Source organism: Silurus meridionalis, chromosome 18 (assembly GCF_014805685.1).
Source record: "Silurus meridionalis isolate SWU-2019-XX chromosome 18, ASM1480568v1, whole genome shotgun sequence".
In the NCBI taxonomy this organism is placed as follows: domain Eukaryota; kingdom Metazoa; phylum Chordata; class Actinopteri; order Siluriformes; family Siluridae; genus Silurus; species Silurus meridionalis.
Window position 1 is genome coordinate 18,127,405 of NC_060901.1, and position 17,209 is coordinate 18,144,613.

A 17,209-nucleotide genomic window follows, 5' to 3' on the forward strand; every position below is an offset into this window, starting at 1 on the left:
ACCCCAGCGCTGAACGCTCGCTTGCAAAATTTTTCTTTTTTTTTTTTTTTTTCTCATAAACGCTGAGATTTCTCCTGATTCTGTTTTATTACGGCATGTTTCCGTAAATCAGCTCAGAGTGATATTTTTAATAAAGGAAACATAAAAAAAACCCGAATTATTTATGTTGTTTTTTTACTGTTGACACCTGGCACGAAGCTTTATAAGATGGAAAAAAAAAAATACTTTTTTCGGGTGCATAAGTATTCGCCCCTCCATCCTCGGTAATGACTTTAGCTACAGTTACACCGAGGCTTCTGGGAAATGCTACTGTCTGCTGTGCTGAAATCAGATTTTTATGAAAAGTAAAGTTGAACCCTGTTAGACTAAGGTGGGGCATAGTCAGATCTTGTACAGTGGGGTGGTTAGATTAGACCTAATGGCAGTCTGGGGTGGGGCAAAAAATATTAATCTAAATTTAAAAATCTGAGGTTTGAGGTACAGAACAACGTAAAGGTGAGGAAGACCACCCCTCATCCCAGTGACCAGGTGCTCTTTCTAACCACAGTTGAAGTGAGGAAATCTCTATGCAGAGTTAACCCACGGAAGTCTGCTGGACCACACAACGTTCCTGGCATAGTGCTCAGGGAATGTGCAAAACAGCTAGTGGTCTTTACCGACATCTTCAACATCTCTCTGAGCATCAACATTGTTCCTACGTGCCTCAAGACGACCCCCATCGTCCCTGTGCCGAGGAAGTCTACTGTCTCCTGCCTCATGAATATTGTCCCGTTGTGCTCACACCCATCGCAATGAAGTGCTTTGAGAGGCTCGTCATGAGGCACATCAAGCTTCCACTCTCATTGGGCCCCATGCAGTTTGCATATCATCCAAATCGCTCCACAGACAATGCCATCTCCACAACCCTCCATTTGGCCCTCACCCACCTCACCCACAACAAGGACTCTTATGTATGGATGCTGTTCATAGACTTCAGCTCAGCATTCAACACGATCATTTCTCAGCACCTGATTGAGAAGCTGAACCTACTGGGCCTGAACACCTCCCTCTGTGACTGGATCCTGGACTTCCTGACTGGGAGACCTCAGTCAGTCCGGATTGGAAACAACATCTCCAGCACCATCACACTGAGCACTGGGGCACCTAAGGGCTGTGTGCTCAGCACACTGCTGTTCACTCTGCTGACTTACGACTGTGTAGCAATGCACAGTCTGTGTAGCAATGCACAGCTCGAATCACATCATCAAGTTCGCTGATGACACGACCGTGGTGGGTCTCATCAGCAAGAACGACGAGTCAGCATACAGAGAGGAGGTGCAACGGTTAACAGCCTGGTATGGAGCCAACAACCTGTCTCTGAACATCGACAAAACTAAAGAGATGGTTGTTGACTTCAGGAGAACACAGAGTGAACATTCTCCACTGAACATTGATGGATCCTAACTGGAGATCGTCAAGAGCACCAAGTTCCTTGTTGTTCATCTGGCGGATAACCTCACCTGGTCACTTACCAGCTCCATCACCAAGAAAGCCCAGCAGCATCTCTACTTCCTGAGAAGGCTGAGGAAAGCTAATCTCCCTCCCCCTCATCCTGATAAATGTTCTACAGAGGGACCATTGAAAACATCCTGAGCAACTGCATCACTGCCTGGTTTGGGAACTGCACCGTTTTGGATCACAAGACCCTACAGAGGATAGTGAGGACAGCTAAGAAGATCATCGGAGTCTCTCTCCTCCCCATCATGGACATTTACACCACACGCTGCATCTGCAAAGCCAAAAGCATTGTGGACGACCACACACACCCCACACACACTCTCTTCACCCTCCTGCCATCAGGAAAGCATTCGGCCGTCACATTCAGACTGTGTAACAGCTTTTTCCCACAAGCCATCAGGCTCCACAATACACAGAACTGAACTGGAACTCACACACACACATACACACACTCACTCAACTGTGTGTTACCGAACTGTACAACCTAAACTCTTCACACACTAATTACTCATCTCAATCCATTCCACCCCCATTTATTTATTTATTATTTATACTTGACCGTATTACACTGTTAACATGCTGATTTTTGCACCTCTTGACTGCTGCTACTGCTGTTTTTTGCACTGCATTGTGTTGGTTTATATTTACTCTTAGTTATAGTTTTTATACCTCTGCACAATACTGTATATTCAGAGTATACAGTAGGTTTACTGGTCGGCGCTATCTTGTGTTATGTGTATTGTCCCACACTGTCTTGTGTTATCTTGTGTTGCCTGTCTGTCTGTACTGTTTGTCTGTACTGTTTTTCGTCTGCACTGTTTGCACTCAATGAACTTTATGTAGCTTTATGTTATGTGTTGTAGCTCTGTGTTGTTTAGTGTAGCACCAGGGTTCTGGAGAAACGTTGTATTGTTTTTTACTGTGTACTGTGTACCACTGTGTATAGTAGAAATGCCAATAAACAAAAATTACTACAAAAATAATTCATTACTTTATATTAATACAGTATATTATTAAAAACAAAAATCTACTACCGTAATTTCTGGACTATTAAGCACACCCAAATATAAGACGCACCCGCGGATTTTTGCAAAGATTTTTATTTTAAACATAAATATGCTGCACCTGTCTATAAGCCGCAGGTGTCTACACTTAAACTAATGAACTTTACACAGGCTTTAATGAAAGACAGTGTCTGTTACACGGCTTGTATCTAAACAGTAGCCTACCAAGAAAGTCATTGTTCATGTCTTCCTCCTTCCTTTCACAACTATTTCTCATCCATATTTATGATGTGGTGCGGCCCGATTCAGTGGGAGCGCATTTGATTTAATATAAAGAGTTTTATTGGTTAACCTGAACCCATTCGGCAATTTCATTGGTCTAATGTTATGGGGCTCGGTGTTTTGTCTTGAAGTTTGTGAAACCGGGAAAAACCCGGGAAAAATCCCCGCTTTGTTGTTTAAGCCAAGGGGTTCAAAGCGTGGGAAAAAAGTAGCGACTTATAGTCCGGAAAATACGGTACTAATTTACTATTACTTTTATTACTACTACTTGGTGCCATGTAAAGGGATGTAAAGGGAAGCGCTCTTTTGTCTAAACTCGGCAGTTTAGACATTTGGCTCCTGATCTGAAGGTTGTGAGTTCAAATCCCAGCACCAACAAAACCTTCAACTGCTCAGTTGCATGAATGACAGAAATGACACTGGATGAGGGCGAGAAGTTTTAATACTACTATTTAATGTACATTATTACAGTGCCCTCCACAATTATTGGCACCCCTGTTTAAGATGTGGTCATGGACTTCTAAAAATTCTCCTTTTTTTTAAAACAACATAGAACCCAAATGCAAAAAAAGAGAAAAATCCAACCTTTCATTTAAGTACATAACTTTGGTGGTAAAAAAAATCATACATTTAGAAAAAAAAAAAAACTTGAAATCATGTGTCCCACAATTATTGGCACCCCTAACAATTCCTCTAAAAAATTTAATTTTTTTTTTTTATATATTTTCTGTAGTTGCTAAGGTTGGTCAGGGTATCTAGGGACTTTTAATTAGTAATTCATGATTTCCTGTTTCCTGGGGTATAAATATGACGTGACACAGAGGCCTAATTCTCTTACCCATTTGTCAACATGGCAAAGACAAGAGAACACACCATTCAAGTAAGGCAGATGTGTGTCGACCTTCATAAGTCAGGCAATGGCTACAAGAAAATAGCCACCGCCTTAACTTGCCGGTATCTACAGTCAGAGGAATCATTAAGAAGTTTAAAACAACTGGAACAGTGACAAACAAGGCTGGAAGAGGTCCCAAGTTTATCTTGCCACAACGCACAGTGAGGAGGATGGTAAGAGAAGTAAAAAAATTTCCCAAGCTCACCATCACAGAATTGCATCAAAGAGTGGCATCTTGGGGTCACAGAGTCTCCAAAACAACCATCAGACGCTCTCTACATGCCAACAAGCTGTTTGGGAGGCATGCAAGGAAAAAGCCTTTTCTCACTAACACTCACAAACGTAAACGCCTGGAGTTTGCTAAGCGGTACTGGGACTTCAACTGGGATCGTGTGCTTTGGTCAGATGAGACTAAGATTGAGCTTTTGGCAACAAACACTCTAAGTGGGTCTGGCGAAACAAAAGATGAGTATGCCGAAAAGCACCTCATGCCCACCGTGAAGTATGGTGGAGGATCTGTGATGCTGTGGGCCTGTTTCTCTTCCAAAGGCCCTGGGAACCTTGTTAGGTGCATGGCATTATGAACGCTTTGAAGTACCAGGATATTTTAAATAAAAACCTGATGGCCTCTGCCAGAAAGCTGAAGATGGGTCGTCATTGGGTCTTTCAGCAGGATAATGATCCAAAACATGTGGCAAAATCTACACAAAAGTGGTTCAGCAGTCACAAACTCAAGGTCCTCCCATGGCCATCTCAGTCCCCAGACCTCAACCCAATCGAAAACCTGTGGGGCGAGCTAAAGAGAAGAGTGCATATGAGAGGACCCAGGACACTGGATGATCTAGAAAGATTGTGCAAAGAAGAATGGTCAAAATCCTCTCTCTGTGTTCTCCAATCTTGTGAAATGTTATAGGAGGAGATTAAGTGCTGTCTTGTTGGCAAAAGGAGGTTGTACAAAGTATTAACATCAGGGGTGCCAATAATTGTGGCACACATGATTTCAAGTTTTTTTTTTTTCTAAATATGTGATTTTTTTACCACCAAAGTAATGTACTTAAATAAAAGGTTGGATTTTTCTCTTTTTTTGCATTTGGGTTCTATGTTGTTTTAAAAAAAAAGGAGAATTTTTTTAAGTCCACGACCACATCTTAAACAGGGGTGCCAATAATTGTGAAGGGCACTGTATATATAAAATGCAAAGAATTTCAAACTAAAAAACTACAGTCATAAGTGGTCAGAATAGTTGCAGTGCCAGATTTGGTGCCAGATTTTTACTATATGGACCAAAGTATTGGGACACCCTACTTTTCCACAAAAATCTGAAGCAAACAGTGGTATAAGACGTCTTTAAATGCATTTGCAGGGGTTTTTCCATTTATTTGCACTAGAAAACCCAAAACCTGCCACCCTTATGGCTAAATGAGAAGAAATCTCCACGAACCAAAGGACTGAATGAGGAATGGGACGTTCAAAAAAGCAGCTGAGAAGCTTATTTTGAGGTGTCCACAAACTCGTTTTCACTCGTTCTCTGTTTTCATGTTAAGAGAGAAGTCATGGCTTGTGGTTCGCTAGTCATCTGCTAGCAAACATTCAGCTAAAGGTGCAAGCATGACGCTTTTCCATTTCTGACAACAAGCAATCACGTGCGGAGGTTATCGCTTGATGATGATGGTGTGGCCGATAATTGTGTGTCCAGCACACACACACACACACACACACACACACACACACATGCTATTGTAGCTCTGTTTTGCGGTTCAAAACAAACTGGGCTGTCTGTGTGTGTGTGTGTGTGTGTGTGTGTGTGTGTGTGTGCAGGTTACTGTGTGTATTTTATTTGCTGGTTAAGGTGTGTGTGTGGATGTTTGTGTCAGAGAGGGGATGTGTGTTTTAAAGAACACACGCAATTGTAGCTCTGTTTTGGGGTTCAGAAGTGCTTAGTGTGTATTCAGGTTAAGCTGTGTGTGTGTGTGTGTGTGTGTGTGTGTGTGTGTGTGTGCGTGTGCATGTGTGTGTGTGTGGGTGGGTGTGTGGTGTGTGGGCAGGCCCAAGGGGTGGAGTGAGCTTCCTTGTCAGAAGAAATCTGTCTCTCCTGCATCACCTGCACACACACACACACAACACAAATACGCATTTTTTTTTGTGTGTGAGCGAGAGTGTGAGTGAGTTTGCGAGTCCGGGCTCGGGGGGATCCACCCGTGTCTGGACTAGTTTCAGGCTTGCTCGTGCTCACATTCGGAGATACAAATGATGGCGTGGAAGATTGATGTGTGTTTTCTTCTAAATGTTCCTCATGTAGAAGAACGTGCTTCAAGGCCAGCATGAGAGGGACAAAGTGTGGAGCAACGAGGGCTTCTACATGGTGGTCATCTTCCTCACGATCTTTGTCATCGTCGTCACCTGTTTAATGGTAGGCTTCTGTTTTTTTTAGTTTTTTTTTATTATACACACTTAACATGTAATAAGGATTGAGGGTTGCATTAAATAAGGCCATGTTGAAGCTTGTGTGTGTGTGTGTGTGTGGCCTCAAGAAAGCTGTTGCCTAAGACGATGAGTGTCCACCCACGCCCTCACACCTTCACCACTTCCTGCTTCTTCACATAAATAACGTGTCTGTCACTGAAGGAACTTTCCAGAAGATCCGAACGAGGTCGCGTTCTCGAATGTGCATCACCTGTTCAAAAAAAAGAAAATTAATAAAGAGAGAAGTAAAGAGGGGGGTGGTGGTGAGGGAATAAGGAGGAGCTTTAGATAGAGGAGGAGTGCGAGGGTGAGAGACTGTGAGAAAGTGAAAAAGGAAACGTGTGGTTGTACTTGAGAGAGTGAAAGAGAGAGAGACAGAGAGAGAGGGAGAAAAAAGAGTGAGAGAGGAAGTTAGCGGTTGCGTGCTTTCAAGTGATGAAGTGAGTAAAGCTCGTTAATTTCGGCGTGTCCGATGTGACATCTCTCTTCCTCCCTGTTTATCTTTCTCTCTCCATATCTCTCTCTGCCTTTCTCTCTCTTTTTTTCTTCCAGTCTGTCTTAATGAACTTGTATGATGACATTAGAGTCAAACGCTCACCTGCTCCCCCGTTAGGCCGAGATCGCTAAGCCAATCAAAAGTAAGAAATGAGCTTAACGCGGCACTCGTTTTCTTTTTCTTTTTTTTTTTTCCTCCTTCAATCTCACTCTGCATTTTGACACTAGAGATGAATCCAGGTCAGGGAGCTGTTCACTGAGGTAAGAACTGATTCATGGCTATTGGTAGAAATATTCTTCTACATTTCACACACACACACACACACACACACACACACACACACACACACATACAGAAATACACACCATATGTAACTCTGAGAAGATTGTCCTATTTTGGGACAAAGTTCTTCATCTTGGAACGTTACGTTCTTCAACATGTTCTGCGTGAAATCTTTCCAACCGAGAATGAACGCAAATATGGAAAGCCATTGGTTATGTTATCTATGATGTGTTACGCAAAAAAATATAAAGGAAACGTTATGAAATGTTCCTCATTACGAGAAGAATTTTTAATATTCTATAGACAAAAGTTTATGAACATCTGATCATGTGCTTTCAACCTCCAGCGCATCTTCTGGGAAGATGTTCCACTAGATTTTACGAAGGTTTGTGCTCGTTTGAGCCACAAGGGTCTTAGTAAAGTCAGATGATGAGGTGCAGTCAGTGTGAAAGATTCCTCCCATAGTTGTTCGATATGGTTTCCAGCAGGCCACTAAAGATCTTCAACTCCAGCCCATGTCTTCATGGAGCCGGTTTTGTGCACTTTGTTTGGGTCTCCTAGTTGAAATAAAGGTGAAAATCTCCTGCAAGCGTATCCAAAGGCATCAAAAATTGTGTGCCTTCAAGTTTCTGGCTGGGGAAGACAGATATCCTGATACTTTTGTCCATATTTTGCATTTCTATTTTGCATTTCATTTCATTTTTAAAAACCCGTCTTTCTGAGGCTTGCGCCAGGTCATGGGTTGCCTCATCAGTGTGTCTCAATGGAAAGCTAGAAGCTCTAAAGATCACGTACTCGAGCTGATGCGGAAGTGGTTTTCAACTCATCAACTGCTATTAAAAAAATCCAAATGTGTGTATGTGTGTAACAATTCTCTCATACTGACCACTGGATGTTCAACATGGTACATGTTAAAGACTCTCTGAGGATTTGAGAATTAGAACTGTTGCTAGGGGTCCCTGGTGGTCTAGTGGTTAGGATGCGGTGCTCTTACCCCTGCGGCCCGGGTTCAAGCCCCTGTCAGGGAACCAACCCCAGCCACTCTTGGTGCCGGTCCCAAGCCCAGATAAATAGGGAGGGTTGCGTTCGGAGGGGCATCCAGCATAAAAACGTGCCAAATCAAACATGCGGATGATCCGCTGTGGCGACCCCTAATGGGAGAAGCCGAAAGAAAGTTTTGCTCTCCGCGAAGATGCCCGAGGCTGTAAGAAGATCGCTTACGCCCTCAAACTGAGTTACAGTACAGATAGCACGGTCATTCAGAGGTTTTCCAAGATTTTGAAAGGTTTTTCAGAGGTTCTACTTGGAAAAGCGTCTATTGCTAAATGGTTGCTTAAATGTGAGGGGTGATGTGTTTTTATTATTATTACAATTTAATTATTAGTTCGCAGTATAACTTGTGAAATATTTCCTGTATTCTGACAATCACGTTTGCACTGTTTGCACTTCCTTCAAGATCCGAGTTCCACTGCATGTATATATCATTGTACATATTATCACATACTTCGTATTATTCTATTTTATATTATCTTTTGTTTATTTATTTGTTACTCTTACATTTTCTGGTCTCTGAGAGCTGCCAAACTAATTTTGTTGTATCACTACAATGACAATCAAGTCCCTAAGTCTTAGGGGTGTACTCACTTTTGTGAGATACTTTGTATTTGTGTCATGATGCATCGTTATGTAACAGAACATATCGCTACAATGGCAGCTGTAAATGGATGGGATATATCATGTGGCCAGGTGTCAAAGTTGATGTGTTGGAAGCAGGAACAATGGGTATCTGAGTGACTGTGACGTCTAGCCGACTGGATCAGAGCACATCTAACAGAGTAGACATGGACTAGTATGCAGCGATTAGTATCCATGGAGGTACAACCGGTGAAATAGTGACAGGGCCATGGACACCCAAGGCTCAGTGATGTGCTAGCGGAGTGAAGGATATCTGGCCCAATTCCACAGATGATCTTGCAGAATATTATAGAAAGGTGTCAGAACACACGGTGCATCTCAGATTGGAGTGTATAGTACCTGCAAAGTACCAACGCTGACTCCCGTACACCACATAAAGCGCCTTCAATGGGCATTTGAGTGATGGCACCAGGATGAACGTTGGGAAAAAGGAGGATTGGTGGAGGCAGTGCGACATTTTTGGAGATTTTTGGATCTTGGTTTTCACATGAATATTTCTTTGATAGCAGGTTCACTGCTTCATTGATGTTCCCTAATGGCAATGTTCCCTTAACTGTAAACATTGTTCATGAATGGTTTGAAGAGCATGGTTGAGCATCTATGTTCTGGAGACTCCACCTTGAATTTTACAGAATTGCTTTTAATCCCTTGGTGCTAGATATTACAGCACACCCTGATATGGCTTGTGGAGTCCGGGCTTCAGTAGATTAGAGCTGTTTTGGAGGCACAAGGAGATACACAATATCAGAGACGTGGTTTTAATATTATGACCGGTATGTGGGGTTCTTGTTACCACAAGATGGCGGCAATTGTACCACTTTAGACCACGGATTGTCACTCAACACTTCCATCCATTTGTCTAAATAGACATGATTTGTTGCTGAGACTAATATCTGCTTTTAGAAAATTCGATTCGTTTTATTTTTATATATAACATTGATACACAACTCATGCCACATGCAAAAGAGTTGCCAAGCTATAGAGTATAAACAGCAACTGGAAGTCCTACTATCCATCAATAAGTCACTCATGGTATATTTGTCACGTACACACAGGAACACAGTAATTCACTGAAACATCAGCGCTTCCTCGTTTAGCGTGGCTTTTATGGCTTTCATCATATCTTCTTTGCGTCTGCTGTTCAAACCGCAAACTCTAAACAGACACCGTCATTTGTTCCATTACGTCATTTGTACATTGATTGGTTTGAGAAAAGAAAACGAATTAATCTTGATAAATGATGATAGGCAGCAGACAAACAAACTTTCTGATCGACAGACTGTGAGCTAGACTGATAGTTAGACAGACAGACAGTTAGACAGATAGGACAGAAAGACAGATTGGACAGAACGACAGGTTGACAAACAGACAGCAATCATGACTTGCAAAAAAAAAAAAATAGACAGACAAATAGACAGACTGACAGACAGAAAGAATAACATACAGGCAACAGTTAGACATACTTACAAACAGATTATACAGACTAGTCAGCTAGATTGACAGACATACTGAAAGATAGTTAGTCAGACTGACAGTTAGAAAGACAGATAGACTGACAGCCAGGCAGACAAAAATGCTGGCAGACAGACTGACAGACAAATAAAACAAAGATAAAGATAAATAGAATTAGACAGACATATATACAGTTAGACAAAGAGGTAGACACGTCGAAATTTAAATAGACAAAAAGCAGTTAGTCAGACAGTTAGACTGAAAGCAGACAGACAGACAGACAGACAGACAGACAGACAGACAGACAGACAGACAGATAGATAGATAGATAGATAGATAGATAGATAGATAGATAGATAGATAGATAGATAGATAGAAAATGTATATACGTCTGGAGCAGGGAGTGCATTGAGTCTAAAGAGAGGCGAGTTAGTTCCTGTCCTCGCTTCGTTCAACATGTCTGCAATAAACAGTCATTTCCTCACTTCTTTCTTATCTTTCTTTCTCTTTCTCTCTCATAAAAAGACACTGGAGACTCCTTCGTAATTTTTTTTTAAATTATTATTATTTATTTTAAATCTGTGCATTATTAGGTTTAGTTCATGTGGCATGTCCCCATGTATGAGCTGTTACTATAGAAACACATTCATGTGAGCCTTTCATGATTTCCAATCTGTGCGGTTAATCTACTGTAACTTGCTGACTAATCAGATTGAAGCATGATTTCAGAAGCTTTAAAGAAAGACTGAGTGACAGACAGAAAGAGAGAGAGACAGCTAGACTGACAGACAAACAGACAAAAAGACAGACACACTGACAAACAGACTGACAAAATGTTAGACTGACAGAGAGAAAAACAGACAGACAATTAGACAGACAGAAAACTGGAATGACAGATAGTTACACAGACAGACAGTTAGACAGAAAGTGAGACAGACAGCTAGATTAACAGATAAACAGACAGAAAGATATAATGTATGGCGGACAGACACTTACACTAACAGACAGACTGGCAGAATGTTAGCCTTACAAATAGACAGGCAATTAGACAGACAGCTACACAGACAGACAGACAGACAGACAGATGATTACACAGACAAACAACTATATATATATATATATATATATATATATATATATATATATATATATATATATATATATATAGAGTAACCTTCTGACCAATCAGATTGAAGCATGAATTCAGATCCTTGAAGGATGACAGGCAGTTAGACTGACAGACAAACAGACACTCTGACAGACATTTAGACATATAGACAGACATATATACAGTTAGACAGGTAGAAGAAACTGACAGTCAAAAAAATATAGAATTAGATTTGTGTTGCAGAATGTCTGCAGAGACAAGTGAGTAATTTCCTGACCAATCAGATTCAAGCATGAATTCAGACGCTTGTCTAAGCTCTGGTTTCTTTGTTTTTTTCCCCTCAGGTGCTTTACCGACTCAAGGAGAAGGTTGAGTTTGCAGACAGGCAGCTAAAGGGGCTGGGTGTATCTGTGTCTGTGCATGCCACCCAGCCGCCCCTGACCCTCACCAGCAGCATGGTGCAGGCTTGCCCTGCCCCAAAACCTGCATGCACCACTGCAACCAGCACAGCCCTGTCCACCGCCACCACCACCACCACTACCTTCACCCAGATCCACCACAGCACACCTCATACACACAACACACACCCTGGTGCCTCCACGTCTGAGTTTCAGTACCCCCCATGCCCCCCTGTGGCTGAATTCAAACCCTGCCTGTCCTCCAGCCCGTCGCCTTTCAGGATGAAGTCTGCTGCCGGTCTGCAAGAGAGGTGAGGGGCTACACATTTTGTATACAACATTTTCCCTTTACTTTAAATAGAAGACCCAAAACCTGTTCCAGCATGATGGTACCCCGTGTACAAAGCCAGCTTCATGAAGATCTGCATTTCTTGGGTTTGATAATGTGGAAGATCTTAAGTGGCCTGCTATAAAGTTAAAAACCCTATAGAATATGAAACCCAATAAATTGAGCGCTAGGTACACACCAGGCCTCCTCACCTCACTTCCATTAGTACCTGCTTTTACCAACACCCTTGCGGCTGACTGAGAAGAAATCAACAGAAAATATATTGAAACATCTTCCAAGAAGAGTGATGGTTATTATTAGAGCAAATGAGGACTAAATGTGGAATGATATGTTCAAAAAACACACCAACATGATTGGATGCTAGTCTGAAATAATTGGATGCTAGGTTGAATAATTTCAGACTGGTATCCCATCATTTCAAACTAGCATCCCATCATTTCAGACTAGAACTTTGAGAACAAAATTGTTATTCTTTCTTTTTTTCTTTCTTCCTTTCTTACTTTATTTTTTATTTTTTCCTTTCTTTCTTTCTTTCTTTCTTTCTTTCTTTCTTTCTTTCTTTCTTTCTTTCTTTCTTTGTTTCTATCTTTTTTTCTATCTTTCTTTCTTTCTAACAAAAAATAAACAAAAAAAGCTTCTTGCTACTCACTAATTGCTAGCTCGTTTTGTGGAAAGGATTGTTTTTTTTTTTTTTTTCAAGCGTAAACAGGCATTTCTAAAAGCTTCCATCTCTCTAACAGCTGTGTGTGTGTGTGTGTGTGTGTGTGTGTGTGTGTGTGTGTGTGTGTGTGTGTGTTTGTGGTTAATAAAATTTTGTTCTATTTTTGCATGCATGTGCAGACGTGGCTCTAACGTTTCCTTGGTGCTGGATATGAGTTCGCTTGGCTCGGTGGAGCCTTTGAACTCTGGCGTAAACACTCCTCGCGAGCGAGTGGCCCAGGAGTACCTGCAGTCGGCCACTCGAGTCCTCACACGCCAGCAGCTCCGAGATGCCGCTCTCAACACGCAGGCCCTGCATGCCGAGTTTGCTGTAAGTCCATCGACAAACCGCTTGCTCAGACATGCACAGATATCACACTCTGCAGTGGTTCCTTTTAGGGAGGTAGTGCTACCCTCTCCAGCAAACTTTTAACCCCTTCTCTTACGCTGTATCACTCCATCTCACCCTACTTTCCCTTGTCTCATCCATGTCTCCCCATTTTATGTATCTTACATATGTATCTTACACATTTTTTTTTCCTCTTTCAGGAAATTCCAATGAACTTTGTTGATCCAAAGGACCTGGACATTCCAAGTCTTGGGACCAAAAACAGATACAAGACCATTTTGCCAAGTAAGTACTGTGCACCCATATTCCAACCCTCCCCTCCTCCCAAATCATCATCATCATCATCATCATCATCATCATCATCATCACCATCATCATCATCCACATAGTATCTACTCATACACAGTGGGTGTTGCGTGTACTGCATTATCATGGCAGAGAGATACAAATACATAATACTCAGCTGCAGCTCATGGGACTTGAACAGGATAATGTCTCAAAACTTACAGCTATGGAACTCCCAACATCTACCAAAAGAGTTGATATATGCAGTCTGGTGAAGGCGTGCCTGAACCCTGAGAAATTTAAAGTGGCTTTGCTCATAAAGAGTGGATCAGACTAACTGTAGACAGGTGCGGAACTCTTAGTGAGAGCTACAGAAATCGGTTGTTTGCAGTGATCGCCAAAGTTGGGCAACAAGATATTAGGCTCACAGTACAATAATTTTTGACCGTCTCTTGATAGACGCCGTTTAATAGGAAATTGTGTGTTATTGTTTTGCCATGACGGGGTACCAGCAACTCATAGGAAGCATGAGGGGTACCAGCAACTAATAGGAAGCATGAGGGGGTTCCAGCAACTCATAGGATGCATGAGGGGTACCAGCAACTCATAGGAAGCATGAGGGGGTTCCAGCAACTCATAGAAAGCATGACGTGGTACCAGCAACTCATAGGAAGCATAAAGGGGGTACCAGCAGCTCAAAGGAAGTAGCAGGGGGTACCAGCAACTCATAGGAAGTACCAGGGGGTACCAGCAACTCAGTAACTTGAGGGCCTCATGCTGGGTTTTAATACCTCGAGGATGTATAAATGTTGATACTGAATTTGATTGAAACACCTCCAGCGGAAGGAAATGCTCTCGGACATGCGTTACACCTCATCCCTGTCCTGACATGACATCTAGGGGATTATGGCTCAAAGTTAGCAAAGGTCACCGATACGAATGATCTTATGATTGTACGTTGGTTTTCCTGCCTCTCCGTCACTTCCCGTCTCATAAGCCAGATTTACAGAGGAAGCGCTGACTTCTCTCTGTTGGCTCGGGACATGGAGGTCTTAGGGGTTAAATGGCTCTTCCCTCCATCACATTCTCAGACAAAGCAATCAGACGAAGGAACAGCTTGTTCTCAGAGGCTCTCGTGCATGAAACGATCCTTGTTGCTTTATGTAACCTGGCTGGAGCGCTCAACTGCTAATGGTTTCCTGTTTTGGGAACAAATTCTTGCACCGAGCAGGCATGGGAGGAGTTCGCTTATCAATATATCCAAGGCAGGATTCCTTCCGCTTCTCCAGAATGCTTGATTAAGTGCAGTCAAGAGGGAACCAACATTTCAAACTCTCGAAATGAAACATTACTGTAGGAATGGACTGGAGCCGACCGTGGGGTCCAACCAGGTTTTATTATTAAACACTATCAGTGTGTATGTGGTGTATGTGTGTGTATACACTTTTCTGTGGATGATTGCTTACATTTGAGAGAGCACCACTGAGTCATTTCCTGTCATTTGTTGAGAGACTCCTCCCTAGAGAACTTCCTTTATATTCTTGTATGTTTGCTTCTTTATTGGCTTTATAGGCTTTAAAGGTGATTCCACATTTAGTCGCCATTTGCCCTTATAATAAACTTTATTTTTCTGGAAAGATGTTCTACTAGATTTTGTGTAGATTAAGCCATGAGGCCTTTAGTAAATTTGGGGTACTGATGGAAGGTAATTGGGGTGCAGTCAGCATTGCAATTCATAACATTAAGGTTCATAGCTCTAGAGATCATTGAGGCCACTCAAGCTTTTCCAGTCCAACCCATTAAAGCATATCCTAATAGAGATATGGCTTTGTGTATGGGGGCATTGTCATGCTGGAACAGGTTTGGGTTTTAAGTACACTAGTTTGTCCACTTTTCGCTGTAATGGCAACAACGATTTTCAGACTTTTAGACCACACTGTACAACAGGAAGCACTCTTGGAAAGAAAGTGTACAAAGATCAAAGTCACAAAGCTACTTTTCCCTTCATCAATTGCACCCCCCACATTCTAAATCACATGCTACACTGAGCAATTTATGGGCCACTGAATTAGTATCATGAAAGTTCAGGATTTAAATAAAATAATTTCTTTAATTATTTCGATTTAAAGAATTTTAACATTTGTGTTATCCCAATTTTTGCGTTGAGACATTTTTACATAATGAAAAAAAAATTATAAAACTTATAAAGGTTCATATTATGTCTCTGTTTGCAGATCAACACTCCCGAGTCCTCCTGAAAAACAGGAATAGCTGTGATCCCCTCAGCAGCTACATAAACGCCAACTTTATCCGAGTAAGCCACGAACATCTGCGATTAGAATTTGCCTTTTGTTTTTTGGGCAAAATGGTAGTCGATATTTATTTGGGAAAAAAAAATAGCTGGAGGTTCTTAGGAACCTGTGTGAACATTTGGCCTTCCATACAGTGGTTTCTATCAGTCAGATTTTTCCAATCATTGTGATGCCATATTGTCCAGCATTGCTCACAGCAGACTGGTCCATAGAATTGAGCACTTACTGGATCATTTCAATTAGTAGAAACTAATAAATGGGCTTGTTATAAGAATAAACATAGGGATGGTTGTGTTTCTGTACATAGAGTATCAGGGATCAATACAGTTTTGTTCATGTTACATAAACAACAGGTCCGAGCCGTGCAAAAAAACACCTGTCTAATAATGCTAGTCATTGTTTTTTTTCCTCATACCCAAAGGGTTACCTCGGACACGAGAAATCGTTTATTGCAACGCAAGGTCCTATGATCAACACCGTAAACGACTTCTGGCAGATGGCCTGGCAAGAGGAGTCGCCCATCATTGTCATGATCACCAAGCTGAAAGAGAAGAATGAGGTAATGCGATGTGATCGATCTTTTTTTTTCTCCTTAGAAAATACGAAATAACGAACGTTGTTCACGCTTGAAATGTTGTCTTTCCCATTGCAGAAATGCGTCTTGTACTGGCCGGAAAAACGAGGCATTTACGGCAAGGTCGAGGTCCTCGTCAACGGTGTCAGGGAATGTGAGCATTACACCGTCCGTACGCTCACACTCAAAGTATGAAACTCTTCTTGTGGTTCGTATTAAGCGTTGTTGAAATGAGGTCTTCGTCTTTGTTACGTTCTCAGTGCTGGATATTTTATAAGATTTTTAGTCGCTGTGATTAGCCATATATTCTGTGTTGGTTTGTAATCTCATAGTATATAACGGGAATAAATGCTCCTTTTTATAAGGGCCTTGCTTAAGGACCCAGCAGTGGCAGTTTGGTGGTGCTGAGATTTGAACACACAATCTTCCAATCAAAATTCCAACAATTTATAAAAAACCCCAAAAACAAGCTGATTTCAAATCACCTACAATGATATTTGAGATTTTTTCCAGGTTTATTCTGTTTGTCTGGATTGTGTATCAAAAAGTTTCGAGACTACTGGTGCAAACTGGTGCTATTTTGACCACATGCATTACCACGTTTGCGATTCCATAATGGCAAGCAAGCAAACGTGAAATTCCACATGAAACTGGGCAAATCTGCTACAGAGACATCTGACGTGACTCACGTTTGACATACGCCAATGTCTTTCTAAGTGTTTTGAGTGGTACACGCTTTAACAGTGGAAGAAAATAGTTGAAAGACGACGCAAGATCAGGAAGACCTTTGATGAGCTTAACCCCCGAAAATGTCTAAACTATTCAGCAACTCGCGCATGATGATTGTCGGAGAGCATTTAATATGATCTCACCTACTCCTGCGGACTTCGCGACACATTCCAGGAGTGTCAGAAACGCTGGGACTGCTGTATCACGGTGCAAGGGGACTATTTTGAAGGTGTTAGTATGTGAACATAGATAAATAAAGTACTTTCTTGTAAACAGAGTGAGTCTCGAAACTTTTGATACCACGCAGAGATCTGGATCCGACAAAACTGCATATAAAAAGACC

General features: G+C 41.7%; 1 protein-coding gene across 4 annotated transcripts in view; it reads left to right on the forward strand.

Moving 5' to 3' along the window:
* The window catches only part of ptprr (protein tyrosine phosphatase receptor type R), a 47,603-nt gene that overhangs the window by 26,337 nt on the left and 4,057 nt on the right, over positions 1 to 17,209 (forward strand). Inside the window, exons 5-11 of one of the 4 annotated variants that reach the window (XM_046874251.1) lie at positions 5,975 to 6,085; positions 11,516 to 11,880; positions 12,759 to 12,948; positions 13,167 to 13,251; positions 15,486 to 15,565; positions 15,985 to 16,122; positions 16,216 to 16,326. In XM_046874251.1, coding sequence (XP_046730207.1) covers positions 5,975 to 6,085; positions 11,516 to 11,880; positions 12,759 to 12,948; positions 13,167 to 13,251; positions 15,486 to 15,565; positions 15,985 to 16,122; positions 16,216 to 16,326 — 1,080 coding nt within the window. Of the gene's footprint in view, positions 1 to 5,974; positions 6,086 to 6,322; positions 6,579 to 6,610; positions 6,895 to 11,515; positions 11,881 to 12,758; positions 12,949 to 13,166; positions 13,252 to 15,485; positions 15,566 to 15,984; positions 16,123 to 16,215; positions 16,327 to 17,209 lie in introns of those variants that run through there. The other 3 variants (XM_046874252.1, XM_046874253.1, XM_046874254.1) reach the window with 3 other exon arrangements.